Source organism: Haliotis cracherodii, unplaced genomic scaffold (assembly GCF_022045235.1).
Source record: "Haliotis cracherodii isolate W230 unplaced genomic scaffold, xgHalCrac1.p SCAF_9, whole genome shotgun sequence".
NCBI classification, from domain to species: Eukaryota; Metazoa; Mollusca; class Gastropoda; order Lepetellida; family Haliotidae; genus Haliotis; species Haliotis cracherodii.
In genome coordinates this window covers 19,364,037-19,387,341 of record NW_027266343.1, presented here as the reverse complement: position 1 = coordinate 19,387,341, position 23,305 = coordinate 19,364,037, and the positions used below count along the sequence as shown (strand labels likewise).

General features: G+C 39.1%; 1 protein-coding gene across 3 annotated transcripts; it reads right to left on the bottom strand.

Moving 5' to 3' along the window:
* Window positions 1-1,230: 1,230 nt before the first annotated feature.
* On the bottom strand, window positions 1,231-21,182 carry LOC139452267 (CREB3 regulatory factor-like). Of its 3 annotated transcripts, none has more exons than XM_071233668.1 (7): window positions 21,019-21,182; window positions 16,764-16,923; window positions 12,125-13,139; window positions 9,775-10,273; window positions 9,477-9,550; window positions 8,687-8,812; window positions 1,231-7,359 (listed from the first exon to the last, which is right to left on the bottom strand). In XM_071233668.1, the coding sequence occupies exons 2-7, from the start codon at window positions 16,788-16,790 to the stop codon at window positions 7,259-7,261; spliced, it is 1,842 nt and encodes a 613-aa protein (XP_071089769.1). In that variant the 5' UTR covers window positions 16,791-16,923; window positions 21,019-21,182; the 3' UTR covers window positions 1,231-7,258. The 3 variants fall into 3 exon arrangements, with proteins under 3 accessions (XP_071089769.1, XP_071089768.1, XP_071089770.1); XM_071233667.1 differs by lacking the exon at window positions 21,019-21,182 and adding an exon at window positions 20,366-20,709; XM_071233669.1 differs by lacking the exons at window positions 16,764-16,923; window positions 21,019-21,182 and adding an exon at window positions 13,692-13,779.
* Between the last annotated feature and the right edge of the window lie 2,123 nt (window positions 21,183-23,305).

The following is a 23,305-nucleotide window of genomic DNA, read 5'->3' as shown; positions in this document are numbered from 1 at the left end:
CCGTTTTACTTGGAGTAGCCTCCCTTGTTTGTAGCAGACGACCAAAATGACCATGGCCAGCGTCGTTCTGTACTGTATTTTGTTGACAGCAAGCATAATAAGGATGAGTAAACAATATGATACCGGCGTTTTCATATCACATACACGTACCACCACATCAAACTGACAGGCCCCGATAAAGGTATATTTCAGGTGAGTGAGTTTGCTTTAATGCTGCTTTGAACGGAAATTCAGTTATATCCAGAGGTGTCTGTTCGATGTTGCAGGTGTGACGAAGTCTCATACTTTTACCACTTTGTTGAAACCCACCAGGACGGGTATGGTGCTGATGAAACGTAAAACGTGACCTGTGCGAATCTAGGATTCGAACTAATGGTCATAGGTTTCTGGCAAGTTTAAGGGACATAACTCTGCACAGTGAATTGTGATGCCTTAGACGCGGGGTCTGTACTTACCCGATATTTCACAAGAGTGCTGAAGTGCAAATAAGAAAGTTGAAAAGTGTGACAGTTCATGCCCTAAGTCAGATTACAAGTTTAATGGCTGATGTAACCTGATGCATTCAATCTTCAGTCATGAGGTCATGAAAAGGTATGTAGATAGGTCATTAATTATCATATCATAATGATTTGAGTCATCAAGAGATGATATATCCTCATATAGTCTAAGAGGTTAATTCATCAGATGAAACAAAAAAATCCCCAGTCATCAAAAGGCACCTATGCATATCTAGACTGATCTGTATACCACGTTTCATCAAGAAATATACAAGCGTTTTGGAGTTCTGCTCTGGAAACAAAAAACAGATTGAGGACAGATGGATAATTTCTGGAGTGAGTGAGTGAGTTGGGTTTAATGCCGCTTTTAACAGTATTACAGTCATATCGCGGTGTGTCAGCTTAATGTGGGAGGAAAGCCTGAAGAGATGCGGTCTTAGACGTTTACAACTGCGATGAAACCCACGAGCACGAGCATGGTGCTGACAAACCTAGAAACATAATCAGGGCGACCCGGGATATCGCGAATCGGGGCGCCTAAGACGACTGGGCCACCTGTGCCCCCGGTCATTTCTGGATCCAGGGGAATGAAAGAAGGACAAAATTTTAACTATGTATGGTATCTTTTGTGTCCAATACCTTGGTGTACCAATGCATCAATTCAGCCTAAGCACCTACTACATGCTTGATTCTCACTATCAGAGTGGTATGAAATACAAGAAACACAGAGTGGTACCATTTTGTCTTTTATTTCAGCTTTTTGTATGAAATTAGGGAACTGAGGGGTTAATTATTGTAAAATATATATAATTGCAAATATGTGACACATAGACCCGTTCATCTGTTGAAAGACCACCCGTTACCAGCTTCTCAATGAAAGCCCTATGTCAGCAGTTTGGTAAGGACTTCACAACTTATCACGGGTTAACCCTCTCAGATACAAGCAGCACTGACAGTATATATACAGGATTTCATACCTCTGAGAGAGTTAACCTGCTTCAATTTAGCAGTCAATGAAATGGGATACCACTTTAGTTTTATGGACAGGAGTTCTGTCAATGATTCACCATGAAAGCAAGCAATCTTTGGCATTGGAAATCATTACCAAACTGACCACGTTTCATAAAATAATCTCTTATTTACACCATCTGTTTCTTTTTTCACAACTGTTCAACAAGATACAAACAACATACATGAGGTGTTTATATACATGTGCAAATGGGGATAGGCAAAACACTGATCCAAAGTAACCAGGGTTGCACTGAGCATCCCCGGGTGTCTACAAGCTTATGTACAGCCATGTCGTACAGTAGCCTTGCCCATCCAGACTGGGCAATCTCTGGACAATCAAGTCATTGCTATGTTTCCTTTCCAAGGATTCATTAAACATGGTCTTGATTTTAATCCATCTCTCTAGATTTTGAAGGATCCACTGTATCTTTACTGAAAAGGTCTGATGAGCAACTACTGACATAAGATACCATATTATACCATAAGTCATAACATTTGTCTACCTTGAACAATACCTTATCACTACCTATATTGTATCTCCCACCCTGCTCTGTTCAACAGACAGCAGTGCTGTATCTACCATCTAGGTATGGACAAGCAGCTATCTACCATTCAGATCTGAACATCAGTGCTGTATCTACCATCTAGGTATGACAAGCAACTATCTACCATTCAGATCTGAACATCAGTGCTGTATCTACCATCTAGGTATGACAAGCAACTATCTACCATTCAGATCTGAACAACATTAGTGCTGTATCTACCATCTAGGTATTACAAGCAACTATCTACAATTCAGATCTGAACAACATCAGTGCTGTATCTACCATCTAGGTATGACAAGCAACTATCTACCATTCAGATCTGAACAACATTAGTGCTGTATCTACCATCTACGTATGACAAGCAACTATCTACCATTCAGATCTGAACATCAGTGCTGTATCTACCATCTAGGTATGACAAGCAACTATCTACCATTCAGATCTGAACAACATCAGTGCTGTATCTACCATCTAGATATGACAAGCAACTATCTACCATTCAGATCTGAACAACATCAGTGCTGTATCTACCATCTAGGTATGACAAGCAACTATCTACCATTCAGATCTGAACATCAGTGCTGTATCTACCATCTAGGTATGACAAGCAACTATCTACCATTCAGATCTGAACAACATTAGTGCTGTATCTACCATCTAGGTATGACAAGCAACTATCTACCATTCAGATCTGAACAACATCAGTGCTGTATCTACCATCTAGGTATTACAAGCAGCTATCTACCATTCAGATCTGAACAACATCAGTGCTGTATCTACCATCTAGGTATTACAAGCAGCTATCTACCATTCAGATCTGAACAACATCAGTGATGTATCTACCATCTAGGTATGACAAGCAACTATCTACCATTCAGATCTGAACATCAGTGCTGTATCTACCATCTAGGTATGAACAGCAACTATCTACCATTCAGATCTGAACATCAGTGCTGTATCTACCATCTAGGTATGAACAAGAACTATCTACGATTCAGATCTGAACAACATCAGTGTGGTATCTACCATCTAGGTATGGACAAGAACTATCTACCATTCAGATCTGAACAACATCAGTGCTGTATCTACCATCTAGGTATTACAAGCAGCTATCTACCATTCAGATCTGAACAACATCAGTGCTGTATCTACCATCTAGGTATGACAAACAACTATCTACAATTCAGATCTGAACAACATCAGTGCTGTATCTACCATCTAGGTATTACAAGCAACTATCTACAATTCAGATCTGAACAACATCAGTGCTGTATCTACCATCTAGGTATGACAAGCAACTATCTACCATTCAGATCTGAACAACATCAGTGCTGTATCTACCATCTAGGTATGATCAAGAACTATCTACCATTCAGATCTGAACATCAGTGCTGTATCTACCATCTAGGTATGACAAGCAACTATCTACCATTCAGATCTGAACATCAGTGCTGTATCTACCATCTAGGTATGACAAGCAACTATCTACCATTCAGATCTGAACATCAGTGCTGTATCTACTATCTAGGTATGAACAGCAGCTATCTACCATTCAGGTATGAACAACAGTAGATGTGTCTACCATCACAGTGTGAAGAACAAATTCCCTTCTTACCACAACATAAGCTAAACCTGAATAGCTAGTGACTTTATCCTACCTACCCACCCACAAAATATGCAATGGTCAAATCCTAAGCAACTTCCCAAGGCAAGGCAGTTTACTGGCTGTAAAAGTCCAGTTTCCACCCTTGTTGAACTAGGCTGGAATTTTGGAGCTCGATCATAGCGCCATTAGTGGCTTTTATGACTTAAGTCCCTTATATGTCCCGCCTATTGAACAATCAGATTCCGTCTCTCATTTCACTTGCTTTTGCTTCAAACAAAATGGCGGCGCCCAGTCAAAACAATCTTTTCAATAATCAAGATCTTTATTGTAACAAAACAGGTTTCACCTAGCGAAGTGCCTCAAAGTGCACCTTGATAAAAAGTATCTGTTAGTGCCATGTTCATGGTACACATGCTCTGCAAATCATGCAATTGACCAAAATCTGCACAGCAGTCGCCATGTTTATGAATGGATGTCAATTTCATTACATTATTTTGATTGGACTTGTTAGTTCAGCCAAAAGATTAACTCCATAATTCCATTCTAGTTTGGTAAGGGTGGAAATTGGACTTTTATAGTCCATTAATTCCCTTGCCTCAGGAAGATGGGCCCTCAGAGTTCCCCAAGCTTAACATAGAGATACTGGATGAATGGATGAAATCTACACAAACCTTAAACTAAATGTCTCAGCCTTCTCAGTTGAAAGGAGATATAATACAAAACAATCCTGAGATTAAGTTGCTGGTGACATGGAGCTGTTGGCATGCATTAGACACATGGCTGTGGTACTCTACAGATGATATCCTCGCTCTGTACACCAGCACTCTCAGCACTATCATCCTACGTAGTGTAACAGTTAAAGAACATTCCATACATGAACTAGAAGGGAAACTTGGATAACTGTAACAATTATATAAACAACACCAGGCAATACTGTAGTTTCATATTGGTTTACAGATTTGCCCAAACCCCAAAATGTTGTGGGGAAATTAATCTAAAATGACTCTTTAATAATTCTTGTTTTTTTAAATGACTTTTAATTTATTTCCACCCCCCACCTTCCAACCAGAACTTCCCCAACACAAACCTGTAAACCAAGAAATAAACAGCCTGGCCTCAAGCATGGCTTCTAAATACAACCGCTAGATATTGCGATACTAATGAATCCAATAATGACGTTTAAAACAGACACAGTGTTGGCATCTGGACCCACAGCAAGCAACTTTGATCCATCTTACTTTCTTGCTCCCTACCTCTTTGTATCTATGCACAATAACCTCTCACAGTTACAACCCTATCACATTAACTTCCCATTTCCTGAGACATTTCAGAAACTGTCACTTGCAGCCCTTTTGCCTTTCTCCTCCATAGAACACAGCCTTCATATCCCACTGACAGGGCCAGCCTTGTCTGTCACAGACTCAGCTGATACAGATGATAAACCTTACTGCCATCCAACCGTCCCAGTACAGTGGAACCCTAGTTATCTGGACATCTGTTTTTTACAATACATGTCTGCATCAATGAGTATCTGGATATCAGAATCTGACTGGAGTTGACAGTTATTGTGAAGACTGTCACTGACGCGTTATTGATCTATTAATTAACTTCAACAACCTAACTGTTTATTCTCTGTGTGAAAATACCATCTTCACCGTGCTCGATTCACAGGCTCCTTTCATGTAGGATGCCACGAATATTGCAAAGACACAATGTCCCACAGTTTGATGATTAAACGGACCAGTTTTAGGTATATATTTCATGACTTTTCACACTAATTATGACCATCAAGATCAAGTAGCCAAATTGCCAGAAAACAAGTATCAAGCATCATTTTGAATTATTATAATACTGATAACAGGTATATCTGATGTCCAGGTAAGTAGTCTCACTGTAGTTAGCGATTTCCTAGTTAGAAACTGACCACTCGCTATTCTGGGGGATGTTTTGTTTATAAATAAACTTTGTAAAATTCTTCAGTGGACATACTGGATGTCCTGTAAGAAAGAGAAATTACTTAGCTTCTCTTTTCAGAACACAACATTGTTGCAAAGCAGTTACCGAAATAATGTAGGATCTAGGATCCGACACTACCCACCCCCAACCAGGATATCACATGGTCAGCCCCACTGCTATTACTCATATCCAACATTGCAAACATTCTCGCCCACTACCTAGCAACCCACACAAGAATAACAATAAAGATATCTGTGATACAGTGTCATATTTGGAAGGACAAATCCATAGAAAAAACAAAATGTCAACTTTGTAATCATGCACAAATGTATAAAAAAGAGAAATGAAAAACATTTTTGATACATAAAACAAATGCATTTATCATACAGTTCTTACATCTGCCTACAGATGGAGAGATTGTTGTCATGGAAACAAAAACAATGGAAATATTTTGAAATTTGTGCTCTTCTTATCTTAAGATTTTATAGTTCTAGATATCCCTTTTTTCTCATATTTAGAAGCACACACTTCTGAAAGTATTCTTCGACGATGTTTCTCTTTTTCATCAGTTGTATTGTTACTAGGATCTCACAACACCAGAACTAGACAGATACAACATACACAATGAGACAATATCATGAAATATACCATTTTAAATATGCATAAAATAAAACAAAAACAATCAACAATAGTCTGTACATAGTTTTATTGAGATATATAACGCTCAGTGTTTCCCCCTCAATACAACTGTATGAAACACTGACTAGTGACGACAATCATAATGAAAATGTTTTTCTGTGAAAATAGATGATGTCGATGAAAACACTGCAGCGCATAATAGATCATATCGAACATACAAATATATCCATACAAAGTTATGTCACAAAACAAATAACCAAATAACAAACAAATAATGGGATTTCAAACACAGAGGCTTACAACAAATGTCTTTGGATGGCAAAACATGGACAAAGTAAACTATGCACATAACATGAATGTTGGATGACAAACAATTAAGTTACCATGGTTATCTGATCATTGCTTACTTTTGTAATGAAAGTAGCAATTTCTAAAATGGCCAGGTGAATCTAACATTTGATCATTCCAAACTACTCAAAAGGTCTATGATACAATAAACCAACAGAGTTTCAATGCACAAACTGCGACCTAAACCAAAGATGGGGTAGAGATAACTTGGTTAGCTACAAACAATTTGTTTGTGTGACAGCTGAATAAAGATTTAGTCATCCAAATTGATTTTGTCCAGCTGTTCAATTTCCTGCATAAAAATCAATATTTCAACAAAGGCATTGATACTAAAATACTTCTGGCATTTTGAAAGAAGAGCTATAAGTATTTCACACATAAAAATAGCAATTAAGAAAAATAATCCAAAAACAAGAAAAAGCTGCCAAAATTTCAGATAGGGCATATCCATAAATGCATTGAAATAAATTATGTTTACAAATAACCTAATACATAGCAAACTGCATTTTTACTTGAGTCAGACTATTATTGTATTGGAGACGTGACCACGTCGCTGGATGAAATCACAGCCAGTCTCCGCTGACCACCGTCTCCAGTGAAACTGTAGCATCAATCTCATGGTTTGAAATAGTCACAATGTCAACAGTCTTAGATGCTCATTTTTTCCTGATTGGTAGCCCTCCGGACGGATCCCCTTTCTCATACGTGGCGATCACCTTGTTGACGAAATCGGTTGTATTGCCAGCAATCATTTCTTCTGTAAAATAAAATAAACAAATTATCAGGCTGTCATTCTTGATCAACTTTCATTTTGTACAGAGAAAGCTATGTTGCTTCTGTTAATGTCCTTTACCTATGACCACACTTAAATATTCTGTGTTCAGAGATGTTGGACATACAAATACAACATATACCACACAATATCAATCTGGGGTAGAATAGGTCTACAGCAACCCATGCTTGCCATAAAAGGAAACTATGCTTGTCGTAATAGGCCACTATCAAGATCGAGTGGTCAGGCTTGCTGACTTGGTTAATGCATGTCATCGATCCCAAATGCTCATGCTCATGGATCGACACTCACTGGATTGTCAGACCGCCATCATATAGCTGGAATATTGCTGAGTGCAGAGTTAAACAACAAACACACACACAAAATCAATAGAACAAAAACATAATTCAGGCTTTCTTGTGTTGAGATGTGCCCTATCAAATTCATGACAGTTTCATATATCAATTTCAGCATCAATTTCTTCTTAACAATTGAGAACGATATTGGATAAAGAATGGAAGCTGCATGTCTCATGTTGACTTTCTTACTTCCATCAATATTTTTTTGAATAAAAAATATATCATATTATCCAAATGCTGAATTTCTTGTCCAGAATTCCCTAATTAATTTTTTAAGTCGCAAAACATTTCTTGTTCTAAATATAATATTCATTGCTTTTATTTCTTAGCTAAATGGCAGTTTGACATTTTACTAACACTTTCTCTAAATAGATTAGTTGTAGCTCAAACAGACTTGTTGTAAATCGAGTGCATATTGACTAAAGCAAGACAGAATAATTAATATTCTGTCACGATTTCCGAAACACTTATTTCCTGCAGCACAATTCCTCCCCCAGTTTCTAAATTTAGCCTGACAAGCACAGACTAATATAATTCTGCTTGGCAATCATTGTCTGCAGACAAAGATTTACTACTCCTACAGATATTGTGAAATCATGAATTCGGACACAGACAAATATTGCGCAGCATCAGATAGTATTACTTCTCGTACATGGTTGGTAATAAGAAATATTTCTACTGAAAATTAACGCTTGTTTGCAACTACTTATTATCTACATGGTAAAGCTGCTACCACACACAATCCCCCACACCTTCCATTCACTCAATACAAAAGCAAACACAATCTTGTCACCAAAATGGTTTCTATCTAAATTTTAATTTGTCAGAAAAAAACATGTTGATTCAAAAACTGCAACAGACTGATATTTTAAGACGATTTTTGTCATAAATGCATTTTAAACCATACATTTTCAACATGATGATATATTACCATCATACTGAGAATCACTTACTGAGATGGGTCTTGATGAGCTCTTCGAGTGTCTCGACAAGTGACTGTTGCGGAGTTATCTCCTCCTTCTCTAGGAGGCGCTTCTTGAGGTCTGCCTTTATGTTCACCATCACTTCCATCAGCTGTCCTGTAAACCACATCAGCATATACTACATGCATTACATCAGGGCCCTCTACCTAACACTCCTACAGGACTGTGCAGAGCTAGTATATGTAGTTGCAATGTGCATGAAGCCGCATCATGACACTCAAGGTGTGGTACTGTGAAACTCTTTCTTCTTGTTGATATTTACATTATTTTTACAAGTAACATTTATAGTTTCATTATACATTGTTTCTTATTCCTTATCCCTTATCAGGCTAATTTCATCCAAGACAAATCTTTAAAAATGACCTGAAGAGAAATTTGATAAGACTTTGGGGATTATTGCAGTAACATTGAAAGTCCAGCAGTGTATCAACATGATCAAGCATGGCTTGTATCAATGGGTTATCACACTCTGGAATACTTTCTTTGATTGTTTTTTGTTTACCACCACACTCAGCAATATTCAAACTATATGACGGCAGCCTGTATATAATCGAGTCTGGACCAGACAATCCAGTGATTGACATCATGAGCAATTGGGATGCGATGACATGCATTAACCAAGTCAGCGAGCCTGACCACTCGATCTTGATAGTTGTCTCTTACGACATGCAAAGTCGCCTTTTACGGCAAGCATGGGTTGTTGAAGACCTATTCTGAATACAGAATCAATTTTCAGAAAACAATTTTCTGAGAGACTTACTGTGTTCTTTTTCCAGACCAAACAACTTGACTTTGTTAGCTTCATGCTGAGCCTTCTTCTTGAGCCGACATGCCCTGTAAACGACAGATCACCATAAAAACAGTGCCACAACATGACTAAACAACAGAATAAACAATTTTACATCATCACAAGTGAAACATCAAGTTTACCATCATAGTACAATATTCTGTGTCCAAACACAGCAGCTCAGGCTCCGCAGTTTGCATGCTACCTCATAGTGACTCAACTTCTCTTTGTATAAACCTATGATATCATCACATCACATGACACCACTCACCTAGACGCCAACTTGTTTTTCTCCTTCCTCGACTGGTTCCTTGCCGATGCTGTGCTCTCACCCAGCGACGTCACTTCATTAATTTTGCGGTTGAGTCGCTTGATCTGCATCCCGATCTGAACCAGTCGTTTGGGGTTGGGCTGGACATCGTTGCCATCTCCCTTCCTGGCTTTACCCCCGTGGCGGATACCGGCCACTTGCGTGTTGTTGGGGTCAAACACAGGGTCCTCGAAGTTCTTCAGATGGTGAGGATCAGAGCTGTCCAGTTCCAGTCTGAGTCTCGTACCCTTGGGTCCCTTTGATTGCACATTGTACTGCCAGAAATACTGTTTCTCCTTCTTCTTGCCGTTACCCATCAGCGACTCCTCAAGGGGAGACAACTGACTGAGCATACCCTCCTCGTCCGAGAGGTCATCATCAAGGTCGGAGTCTCTGTCACTGAACACATCATTGTCTGAATCCTGATCTTCATTGGACGTCATTGCAGAGCTTCCTGAATCTGATAATTAAAAAACATGTTGAAAAATACCAATAAAACACTTCAGAGGAAAAACTTAGCCAAGCCATAGTAAACGTGTTGTCGATGATTCCCAACAATGTGCTAATTCAATCTATATCCCATATCATAATTAAGAGCATCAGAGAGAGAGAGAGAATACTTTATACTTGTACCATGTTTACTCTGGCACAGAGCCAAATATTCAGCCATGCAAATACCATACCAAGTCACTACCTCATTGTATCACTATCAAACAATCATGCTATGAATATATCATAAAAAGTAAAAGGTATCATGCAATATTATTTCAGTGATAAACAAACACTTTTTTCCTTTTTTAATTATAAGTAAAATAAAACATGATATACAGACACATTATAAAAATAAAAAAGCAAAAAACATGATACAAATGATTAGTTATCTCCACCATACACTGATGGGTCGACTAGTGATGGATTTCCTTTATGTACCAGCACAGCAACAACTGGATGTTTATGACTGCACGGTGGTGACCTTCACCTTTCTCACAGCACAAACAACATGCTCATTAAAGGCCTTTACAAGGGTTAAAGGACCTACTCGCTCAAACATCTTTTTCAAACTCATTCTTTTTGCATAACAAATCTTTAAAATAGGTTTTGTCATTTATTAACCCATGAAATATTCAACATATATATGGTAACAAAATCTACATTTTCCACAATACATTGTACATCCTTTAATGATAAAATATGTTTCAGGACCACAAGTGATCTGTACACGTAACAGGCTATTTTGATGGTTTTACTATTTTAGGCAAAAGTGTATTCTTTATTGAACTGTCTGGGACCAGAGACTATAAAATAGATTCTATTTTATGGTGTCTGCTGGGACTGAGTGAAGGCAATGGCTGCACCCAGTGTGTTTCATGGGCCCAGCCTGTTGCACAGCACTTTGTACTGTCAACAGCAATACACTCTCAATAACTGATCTTCTTATCCTGTGGATAAAATTAACATTCCAAGGTTGTTCTATCATCATTTTATGTGATGTTTTTTATTCGTTTTGTGTGATGTCCTTCAAGCAACTTTGTCATCCAATGTGTCTGATGAAGTCAGGGCCAAACAAGGAAAGGATCTTACTTTCACTTTCAGTAGTTTTCCATCACTGGGATGAAAATGCAAGCTTCTAAGAAAATACTAGGGTATAGAAAGTAGGGTTTTCCTGACGTGATATTTTTGTTTATGACAGCTAATTCAGCCCTTGTTGACCTAAACTGGGCAGAAATCAGACAAGGCCATAAAACACACATCAACACCAGCTTTCAGTCTTACATCACTGTTCCTTTATGCCAAACAAGCATATTTATCACAGCAACTCAACAGTTGCTTATGATGATAATTTGAAATCATTCTAGTATTTTATCTACATGATAACCTTACCATTATCAAACAAGCCACAAGACAGGGTTGAGATGTTTCAGCCTGCTATGCTACACCCAGGAACATGTCCACCCACAGTCAACTGGACAAATGTCATCAGGGCATTTACTACAGTGTCTAGGGTGGATGTGTGTGTGTGTGTGTGTGTGTGTGTGTGTGTGTGTGTGTGTGTGTGTGTGTGTGTGTGTGTGGAATCATTTGGGCTACACAAAAAAGTGAGGTCATGAATTTCTTTTCATTCATTTTGGGCTTTGTCATGAAAATTAGGACTCTTATTCTATGGTTTAAATATTGTTATTTGAGTGATTATAAACAATCTTTTAGCCATGGATTGTAATGGAGACATGTATTTTGTCGAGGATCATCATCTCTTCATAAGCAAAATGATGGAAAATAACTAATCACTGAGTAGACTCAAAGTACCGCTTACCATGCCTGCTCCTCTTACTCCGTAATGAAGCTGATGCTTTGGAATCCTCAGACTTCTCGTGGATGTATTTCTCAATTTCCTTCCACTTCTCCTCCACATCCTCGTCCCTATTGCCCAGATTGGCAGTCGTTGCCGACCTCTTGACCCTAGTCGGCACCCCTGTTCTGCTGTGAGTCTGTGGTGGCTGTGACGGCATCGATGACTCGGATCTGCTGACTTGGGCCACAGGTTTCCGCAACAAAAGTTTGTGAAGTGTGGACTTGTCATCAACTGGAAGGGTACCCGTGACTGTGGACGATGGAACTGTGGACTGGACACTATAGGAGACGTGTGTTGGTGCTGGTTTGTTGACCTTCGTGCTGTCAACTGCCCATGACACGGAGCTCTGAGAATAGGGTGGAGTGAGGTTCATCTGAGAAACACAACTGGTTGCCAACTTTGTCACAGGTTGCTGTAAGTCTGTTGCCCTGGGCACACTTGTGGATTGGGTACAAAGCAAAGATGACAGTGACACATGGTTATCTCCCTTTGAACACAAAGCACTGTTTGTAGCTGTGGCAAACGCAGAATCAGCGTTCACCAAACTGACCACCTCGTCCAGTAGAGATTCATCCATATTCAACTCTGCCAGAGTTGGTCCATTTGACATATCACAATTCTCCATCGACATTTCAGGATCGAACATTTCCGACTTAACCCAGAATTTGCTTGAGGAAGGTGTCCCTGGGTTTCCGACTGAGTCTGGCAGTGACAGATCCAGACTGTTCATCTCATACTGCGGCTTCAAGTCGAAGTCCTCCTTTCCGTGGGAGTAGCCAGAGAGTGACGGACTACACAGAGAGCCGTTGATGGAGTTCTGCATGTCATGCTTCTCCTGTTCATACATGTAGAGGGAGTTTGGACTGGCAGCGTACGCTGCGATGTCGGCAGCAGGGATTGTGTGGTCACTGTCACTGCTAGCCAGGTTGTAGAAGTCAGGACCTGGAATAGTGTCCATACTTCCTTGTAACTTTGCCTGCAAAATAAGAAAAGAGTAAAGTCTATGGAACATACAATATGTCAAACACATCAATCTGAGACAATTTGTCTTATTGCATGTGCGCACATGACATGCATGTTTCAGGTTTGCAAAGAAACAAATAGAATAGGCAAATTTGTTGATTAAAACTATCAAACAGTCAGTTTTTAAAAACATTGATTAGAAAAATATAGAACTGAATGGTTATAAAATCCACAAAAATGAATATTTTCATTAAGGCCAAACATTGTCAAATAATGTGTAAAGTGAAGAATCAAATCAAAATGTTTTTTTACAAAACGATACCAACAAAAAACAAATGAAACAAACAAATTTAGTCTGAAAGCAATAGAACTGTTTTAACACACATGTACTCCCAGCTCAAGCCCCCAGACAAGGAGATGCCCATCCCATGATTTTCAACAACACACCATATCATTTTCACACATGCCACTGTTACAAATCACAGAAATCAGTAAGACAAAGCCAGCACAATCAATGAACTCTAACACAACAATCAGCACAGTTCATTAATTGACCCCAGAATACCTAAATAGTCAGTTTCCATTTTGAGCCAGCCATGTGATGGTACAGCCATGCTGGCAGCTGAATCCTGGTCCATGAATAGCTATGACATCACAACTCCATGTGTCACTGGCCAAGAAACACTCCTTTAATTTTCTCAGTGCTTATTTGGGTCAGCCTGTCTTCCAGTTCAACCAACCCTGAGGATTATGGGTGACTGACCACAAATATGCATGTGGCATTTCAAGGACTTTTTCTGAGAAATAATATTTGAAATAACAAGGATGTATTTCATGTAGATATGTGCCATAAGTGGAAATAAGGAAGACTTGCTGATAAGTTTGAAGAACTGAGCATTCTCAGGGATTTGTACTCTTGAGGAAATAAATAGGTGAACCCTATCAGTAGTACCTAATGTATGTGTCTGTACTCATGGTACTCGTCAGTGGGGTTCATAAAACAGCAGAGTCAGCAGTTTTGATATGCAATGATTCAAGCTTTAGCAATCAAGCAGGTTCACCACTGACGAGACCGCCTCCGTGGCCTAGTGGTAGAGTGTCTGCCCGGAGAGAGGAAAGTTCGTGGTTCGATCCCTGGCTGGGTCATACCAATAGACGTTAAAAGATGGTACTTGTTGTTACCCTGTCTGGCGCTCAGCATTAAGGAGCTAAAACAAGGACTGGTAGGCTCGGAGTGAGTATACTGTGTCTGAGTGGGGTATTCATGTTAAACTGCGGCATGGTATCTCAGTGAGCAAGCACTATAAATCGGCATCAGTCCGGACTAGTACAAGCAGCCACACAAACACACACACGTACATACACGTAGCTATAAAAGTGCAATTTTTCCACATTTGTAAACTTCGAGGAAAATCAGATCACCACTACCAAGATTACCTGGGTTTGAACATGTTTATCACTGATGATTGGTTGTATAACACTTTGTGTACTAGCAGACACTTGGACCTTGACCTTCATGCAGCCTCACACGGCAGTCTGGTCTGAATCATACCTACAGGGCTCCCCACAAAGAAGCTGAGTAAACCTACAGACACTGTCTAGTCCACAGTAGGCCAACAACTTCCTAGTGGCAACCCTGTTCCTGGTTCAATGTTGACATAGCCACCAGTTCTCAGAAACACACCTCCTGTTCATTCACTAGAACAGGGCAACATAAGTACACCAACACCAGGATGTCACACGCCACACTGCTTGTATCAATGACTCAGCACTTTTGTCTTCCTAGTTCTAATTCCTGTTTGAAAAACACTTTTAACTTTGTTTACTCCATGAATATTAAAGTGTTCAATGATCATGATGTCTGTGTCGTACAAAGCAGCACAAACTACCTGATCCTATTGCTCAATAAACACCATTTGTCAAACAGCCTACACTCTCAGCTCCAAATGTCAGATCAAATTACAAGTATTTTGTAAGATAATATTCTGACTTGCTCCATCGTGGGAATGGATTTCACAATTCCCATATAAACCCCTGCAATATGAACTAATACCCTTGTAACCAACAAGTACATCAGTTTTGTAACCTTATTGGCAATCCTGTTAAATGTCACCTCTGTGTTTGAAGCAAACATGATGCCGCCAGAGGCAGCCTTGACCTTTCCCCTGTCCAGGCACCAGTCCGTGCTGGGCACCCCCAGCACCGCATCACCCAGACTGGTGCCCCTAGAGGTCGTGTCCCCGGTATGCCCTCCTCAACACTGGGCTGGTCCGAATACCCCTAACATGGTCAAGGCTATTAGGTCATGTAGACTACCCGAATACTTCATGAGTGAGAGTGATTATTGCTTAACCCGGCAATCACAGCGACTATTACTTCATGAACATACTTATCTGTACGTAAACAATGAATTAAGAATGACAGATGTATAGAGAATTCTAGATTCTGTTCCAGAAAGTGATCTTAGCACTGAAACTGTTGTATTACAGTCCATGTCATAGTATGGAGTTCTGATCGTCTCAGTCTGAGTGAAACTGGACCCTCTGTTATTATGAGGTGGTTGAAAACATTTGGACATGATCAATGACTCTCATTTGTCATTATCATATTAGATCCGTGAAGATCCGGGGTAGAATAGGTCTTCAGCAACCCATGCTTGCTGTAAAAGGCTACTATGTTTGTCGTAAGAGGCGACTAACGGAATCGGGTGGTCAGGCTCGCTGAATTGGTTGATGCATGTCATCGCATTCCAATTACGTGGATCGATGCTCATGATGACAATCACTGGATTGCCTGGTCCAGACTTGATTATTTACAGACTACGGTCATATAGCTGGAATATTGCTGAGTGCGGCGTTAAACAACAAACATTATCATATCATATATACTTTTCTTTTTGTTAAATGATAATATCAATCTCAAGGCATCTAATATTACACAAATTCACATAAACATGTAGTTCACTACCACTGATCATCAATTCTCCAGCATGTCCATGTAAAGTAAGTTCAATATGTAAGTATCTCATATTGGTTGAACTCTTTATCAGTTGTTTATTAAACTATATAACAGCTGATTCAAAAATTTCCTTTAACTGCCTTAAACGTGAAATCATTCTTCAGTTCATGTGACAACTTCATGCTGCAGACACGACTGGGTCCACATAGATGTACTGACACACACAAACATATCACCATACTGCCACACACAAGCATGTCACCATACTGCCACACACAAACATGTCACCATACTGCCACACACAACATGTCACCATACTGCCACACACAAACATGTCGCCATACTGCCACACACAAACATGTCACCATACTGACACACACAAACATGTCACTATACTGACACACACAAACATGTCACCATAATGCCACACACAAACATGTCACCATACTGACACACACAAACATGTCACCATAAGACTCCCATTCTTCATCTGTCCATGACGAAAACAACAGAATGCATTTTTCACTGTTTTTATGTTGGTTCATGCTATTCTCTGCAATGCATGGTATGTCATCCAGAGCCTTCTGCTCCTGGCAAGCCACAATTCTACAATCGCAATAACGAACCCCTGTCAACAAACACCCACCGTACAACCACATGGTCAAACACATCTACTCACCCTTGGGCCGTGGGGGTCAATCGTCATCGGGAAAGGATTTCTGGGAATCCTTGTAAACCCTCGTCCCACCCCCTGATGAAGACGCCTCTGTGAGAATGTGTGACCGGGGAACTGGCGAACACCAAACTTGGTCCTCACAGGATGGGGGAAAACTTGTGAACTGGAAAAAAACCCATGAAGTTTACAATACAATATGGTACTAGCTATCAGCTTGACTGTTTCTACCCGTCTCGAAACCCATGTAAAGTTTCCTGGCTCACAAATCAGACGGAAAGAATAATGATGATGAATCTTAAATTGTTTGATAGGCATTTCTCAAAAGTTGACACAATTAAGGGATAACAACTTCTTTCTAAATGGTATATTTAAAAAATTACTATAAACTGTGATGAATACCGTAGTCCAAAGACTGTACTTTGTACTGCGACTGTGTGTAAGCTAAGTGAATATGTAAGATCACTGTAACTTATACATGGCATACAGTCACAAATACACTTCAATATAAATCATTGGGGTCTACCAAAATTCCCCTAAATAATCTGTACTGAGCAGGCTCTACGTCTTACCACATGTAAAATACATTGACAAGTTACAACAATGGAAGAGAATATATTCATTTACTGCTCTACACTCAAGCAGAGCTTATTCAGGAAGACCTTTATTACTGGGACATTACATGGGTAATTCCCGATCCGATCTATTTATAGAGCTGACTTAGGAAATATTTCAATCACCAGAACAAACACATAATGTACTATGAAATGAGATTTCCCACCCACACAATATCCTCTCAACTGCAGAAAGAATTTATTGATAACTTGACAAAACATATCAAGCAGCCACTCCTCAAGCATTCTGTCAGCAGGGTGAAGCTCGGCCTGTTTGTTCGCCCAGCTGATAGTGTAGGGGAATCCCCTCATCAGCTGTGGTGGCAGTACACACTGGCCTGTGCTGGATCGGCAGCCAGCAGTGTACAGCCTGCCCATGTTAGCTGAACTTGAGCTATTCACACACACAGAGCGATGACTGGTACACTCGCGCTTACTAATCACCACGGCCCACTGGCTTGCGGCAGGAGGGATAGGACGATCTCATAACTGGCGAAACTGCTACCTAAGACACCGATTTAGCTTGTTCATAATTATATTTTAATTGAAATAATAAACACGATAAACAAATAAACAGAACTTGACTTATTAATACTAATAACATACCACAATGTTTAACCCACAAGATGAAAATAGAGATTTCAACATGATTGAAATAATCGTCATAGTGTCTGCCTATAGAAAGGCTTTTTTGAAAGGGATGGTCGGTTTTATAAAGGGATTTCATGAATAACACTTCATAGAAAGGAAAGATTTTAATGTTTGATTAGAATTATTATCCACTGTTATATTTCCCGAAGGAAATCCTTAAGTCCCCATTGCCCTGCTTCAACATGTTCATGTGCTATTCACATTATCAGTGCGGCCTTCTTAAGCACTGAACATTCCCATCCCATCAAGTTGATCATCACCTGTGTGATGGAAATCTTCAAGGAGAAAACTTGTTTCGATATGTATGCACAGAATTTCGGTTTCTAAACTGGACTATTATTTTAATATCTTACCACTGAATAACATACACAACATTGTTTGCAATCGTGATATTTTTTATTATAATTTAAGAGCTATGTCATGCAATGTAACCACACTGACTGATAAAAATACACAGAAAAATCAAATCAGGGATATGATCAATTAACAATTGTGTTGAGTTTCGTCATGAACTTATTGCTCATCTAGACATGGATACTAAGTGTGTCGAGTCCTCTTTGTCCGACTGACACGCTGTGTTGGCCACTAGCTTGTGACTCAAGACTTGAACAATCAGTATCCCCCAACTTGACAAAGTCTGCCTTAGATCACCAGCAACTTCAGACACAACATGTGATTCACGTATCCTGCCCATTCAAAATACAGATAGCAATCTTTACAAAAGCATTCATAATTCCACAACTTCAGTTTTCATACCTTACATCACTGCTAATGGGGTAATCTGGGCGTGATGTTTTGAGGGGGAGGAAACATTCTGGGTGTGGGCAAGTTGATGTTGCGAAATGAGGTCACTCTAAACATGAGTCCTATCTGACTGCAACAAGTCATGTGTGAAATACTGATAAAGCAGATTTTATTTTTGAAGTAATGGCTTTGACAGTGGAAAAGGGTTTCAAAACATTTGAGGTATCAAGCCTTCCTGTGTCCTAACAAAAGGGCGGGTCGGGGCTTACCACTCCCTTCAAGCCTTGAGTCCCTCCCAATAATTGATCTAAGAATTCGTACTTCCGGGTAATGCAACTCATGTACCTGTGATACAATACATATTTATGACCGCCCAGAGGAAGAATAACTTTTGTTTCATATTTTAAAGATTTCGCCTAAACCATTTTATTTCCTTAGATTAATGATTACAAACAATCAGAATATTCTTTTTTTAATTATAGTTGAAGTTTCACTAAGGTTGTGAGTCTCAAACGATCAAGATCTTTGAAATGCTAAAGAAATAAACGTGCAAGTTAAAAAATACATTTGAAACTATTCCTGAAAAAGACATTTTCCTTAAACAGGTGATTCTGGACATTCTGACAAACAACTATTTCAAAAAAGCCAAATAATACGAGTGCCTGCGTGGGCAGAGTCAAATGGGTGGGCTCAAGGATAAAATATCCCTTACACACACCCATTGCCCATGTGTGGATGAATTCATATCGTGAAGTAGGTCATGCTTGTCACAGATGTTACAGCTGGTGTCTTTGTGGTAAAGAAGCTGAAATAACAGCTATATGATGACCCCAGATTCTATCAGTGCAACACTATTACACTTTGTTCTAGTTTCTATAATATTAACAATTAGTTGCCATGGCAATTTGAAACAGTATATCATATGAACAATGTAGGTAAATTAAATGTGTTATGATGTTTGTATCACACTATTGTAGTGTAATGTGGAAAATATGCTAATGTCCATGAGTCATTGTACTTTTGATAGTTGCCATGATAACATGTGAGATAAAAAAACATTTGCTCACATGTGTTCTATTTCTGACAATGATGATTTTAATAAGAAAATAAGTCCTCACATGTTACTAAGTAGTATTAAAACCTATGTAATATTAATTACAATAAATTCGGCAATCAAAGGTTTGGCTAATAATTATGGGATAATCATATATTAAATAATATTTTCAAAATTTTGATATTTTAAAACATGTAAGAGAAGTTGAAAAATGTCGTCTCAGTTCACTAAACACATTGTTAATCCTGATTAATCATATAATTCAATGACTTTAATTTTTTCCCTATTTTATAAAGATAAACCCATACAATCCCACGGGTGACTCATCACAATACTGTGGGATTATTAGTTTAAAATTGAAGAACTACATATTATCGCCCTGACATTCCTTTTCAACAAAACGACAAAACATGAAAATTTGAAATATAAATTTCAACTCCGACAACATCACGAGCATCTGTCAAAATGTGACAGTATGGGCCACGTGGTTTCCTTGCGTGTGACAGTCATGTCGATGATTGGGAGAATCAATGAAATACACATACCCTGGCAACTTGCCCATATTGTTGTGTCTTGGTCCCAGATCTCTAGAATTGTTTATCCGAGACAAGTGAGATTTATCCATTCAAAGAATATCCGCAATTCCGTGAAAAGATCATGTGAATAATTCCCGTTGGATAATCCAGGCGATAATTCGTCAAATCCAGGATAAAATTAGAACCACATCCAAGTTGGAAATCCCTAACGTGTGTCTCCCGACTGATCACTAATGTTGGTAGTGAAATCTATGTCCCTTTCATACAAGCACCACTGTCGCCCACGGTAAGACGATGTCGACACAACTGACTTCGGGACCGAACTGATTCATCAACTCTATACGGCGCCCATCATAAACTCCCTCGCACCAGTCAACGATGCCAAGGTCAAAGTTCACGAGAACGTAAACAACCTGTCGAGAGGCTGTTGTTTTCCTCGCCATTACGACACTCGACGTGGTGTCTCCCGACAATTCGATGTTTTGACAACATGACAACCCACTCCCTTATCCTATTTACTGTCACTTGATCAGTTAATTTAATCAAAGAAACGGAAGTAGCAAACCACACTTCAGAAATGTCTCTGACGAAATCGGGTTTCCGAAGACCCCATGTAAACAAAATATCTATGCGAGAAATATATCAAAATGAAGCATTCCTACCTTTGTGAAGGTGTTCCTTGATGAAGTAAAATCCCTTGGAACACTAATACAGTCAGTTAGGTAGTTCGTTTATCAACATATAATCCAATTATACGTGTAAAACACTGTGTCCTTCGATGACAACGCTGGTTTGTTTTGGTTCTGAAACGATATGCGGGATGATCACATGCTGTGGTGTAGGTGTTTACGTATTCGCAAGGATAACCAATCAACGTTCAAGACTCCGCCCATGCGCAACCTGTTGGATGGGAGAACTTGCTAGAAGGATCTTACATAAAACCTCCATTTAGTCCCTTTATCAAGCTTTCCGATCGGTTAAATTACTCTGCCACCGTATTAATGCATTTAAGCTACAAACGGTAAGTTAGAATCTTCAGGTGATTGCTGTACATCCATTATTTTCAGTATGAAAGAAATGGAATCCAAATCATGTCACGAAACTAAAAATAGATCATGACGTATTTATCACGTGGTCGTGACTCGGGTGAAGGTTGCATCACTTACTGTCATGGAAAATACACGTTGAATTGTTTTGATAAAAATTATAGACGTTAAATGTCACGAGTCATCATTACGGTTGTTTTTCTGATGAAAGAATGTGATTCAAGCAGGTTTCTGCCTACTGAATTTACCTTCTGAATTAAGATTTAGGCGACACGAATGTTTACATAATATTGACCTAATTTTCCATCGAGAGATTTCTGCAGTGAACGGGCAGTAAACATTCCGTAGCGAGGCAGTGGATTGTATTCATTTCAGTTAGTCCAAAACACGTTTAATGTAGATCATGTCGATAGAGAAGCAATGTTTCTGTTCAATACTGAGAACTTATTAAACACTTAAAGTTTCATAATATTGTCAAGAATATACTACAGAGCTCTGCAAAAAGACAACAACACAATATACTACTTTTATGAAAAATCATATATTTTCAAACACTTACTTGAAACTTGAACCATGTGCGAATTTACGAAATGCTCCAGCGGTCGGATGATATCATTTATCTACCCAGTTTGAACGCTTAATTATATATATAAACTAAAGTTACGAGATTTATTCACATAATAAAATACTCGTGTAACGAGAAAGTAATATTATTTTAAAGCTTTACGCAAGAAGGAATAGTCTTTAAGGAACTGCTTTCAAACACAGATACTTACTGACAGGCGTGCTGCTACCCGAGTACTGATGAAAGAATGACATTGCACAATTGATATGAAACGAAACCAAATATAGTCCACGCATGCACGTCCGTCCACGCTGGGCGCCATATATCAATCAGAGGAACAACGGTCTCTACACTGACACACATAACAGTCTTAACAGTCCTCATTAAAAAATATATATTTGGTGAGATTTTATTCCAAATAAAAGGTATTGTAGATGGTCGAACGTATCAACTGTACAACCATGCACTGACTTGCCGCTATGTGGTTAACCTCGCTTGAACTTTGCCCCAAGATGGACCAGTATGATGTTCACTTCTATAAATTGTTGTGTTGTTGAATTGGTTATTTTAGTAGTTTACTGACCTATTCTCAACATTCTTTTTCTATACAGCGATATTTAAAACAATATCCAACTTCTCGTTGTGATCTGACAAGAGCAGAGGAAAACCCACACGTCAGCATCACTGTGTGGGAGCTGTTGTTTTATACCAGAAGTCTATGTTCTTATAAAGAGAGTGAGTGAGTGTGGTTTTATGCCGCTTTTAGCAATATTCCAGCAATATCACGACGGGGGACGCCAGCAATGGGCTTGACACATTGTACCCATATCGGGAATCGAACCCGGGTCTTCGTCGGGACAGGCGCTTTAACCACGAGCCTACCCCACCGCCCCTTGTTATAAACAGATACAGATCGATTGATATGTGATCTATTCTGCATCAATACTGACAATTACTCTAAATGCACCATATGCATATTTGCATTTATATGGGTTCAATCTTTTATACTCAATTTGGACATGGTCAGCCATGAGTGGGTGTCTAGAATGGTTTGGTAAGTCTAGATTGCCTCAGCTGAAATTAAAAATAATAATTAAGGATTGTTCTGGGCTCCATTTGTATATTTAAGAAATAAACGACAAGTGGGAGTTGTTTATTATACGATGAAACACTGCAGGGAGAATAAATCACGAGGGACAGAGCAGTCATCCTTTTGTCGACCTGCATGTTAAACAACGAGTGTGGACAAGGTAATCCAGTGGTTGATAGCATGAGCAACGATAAACGCATTGGGTCAGGTAACACAGGGACTTATGTATATACATGGAATGTGCTTCA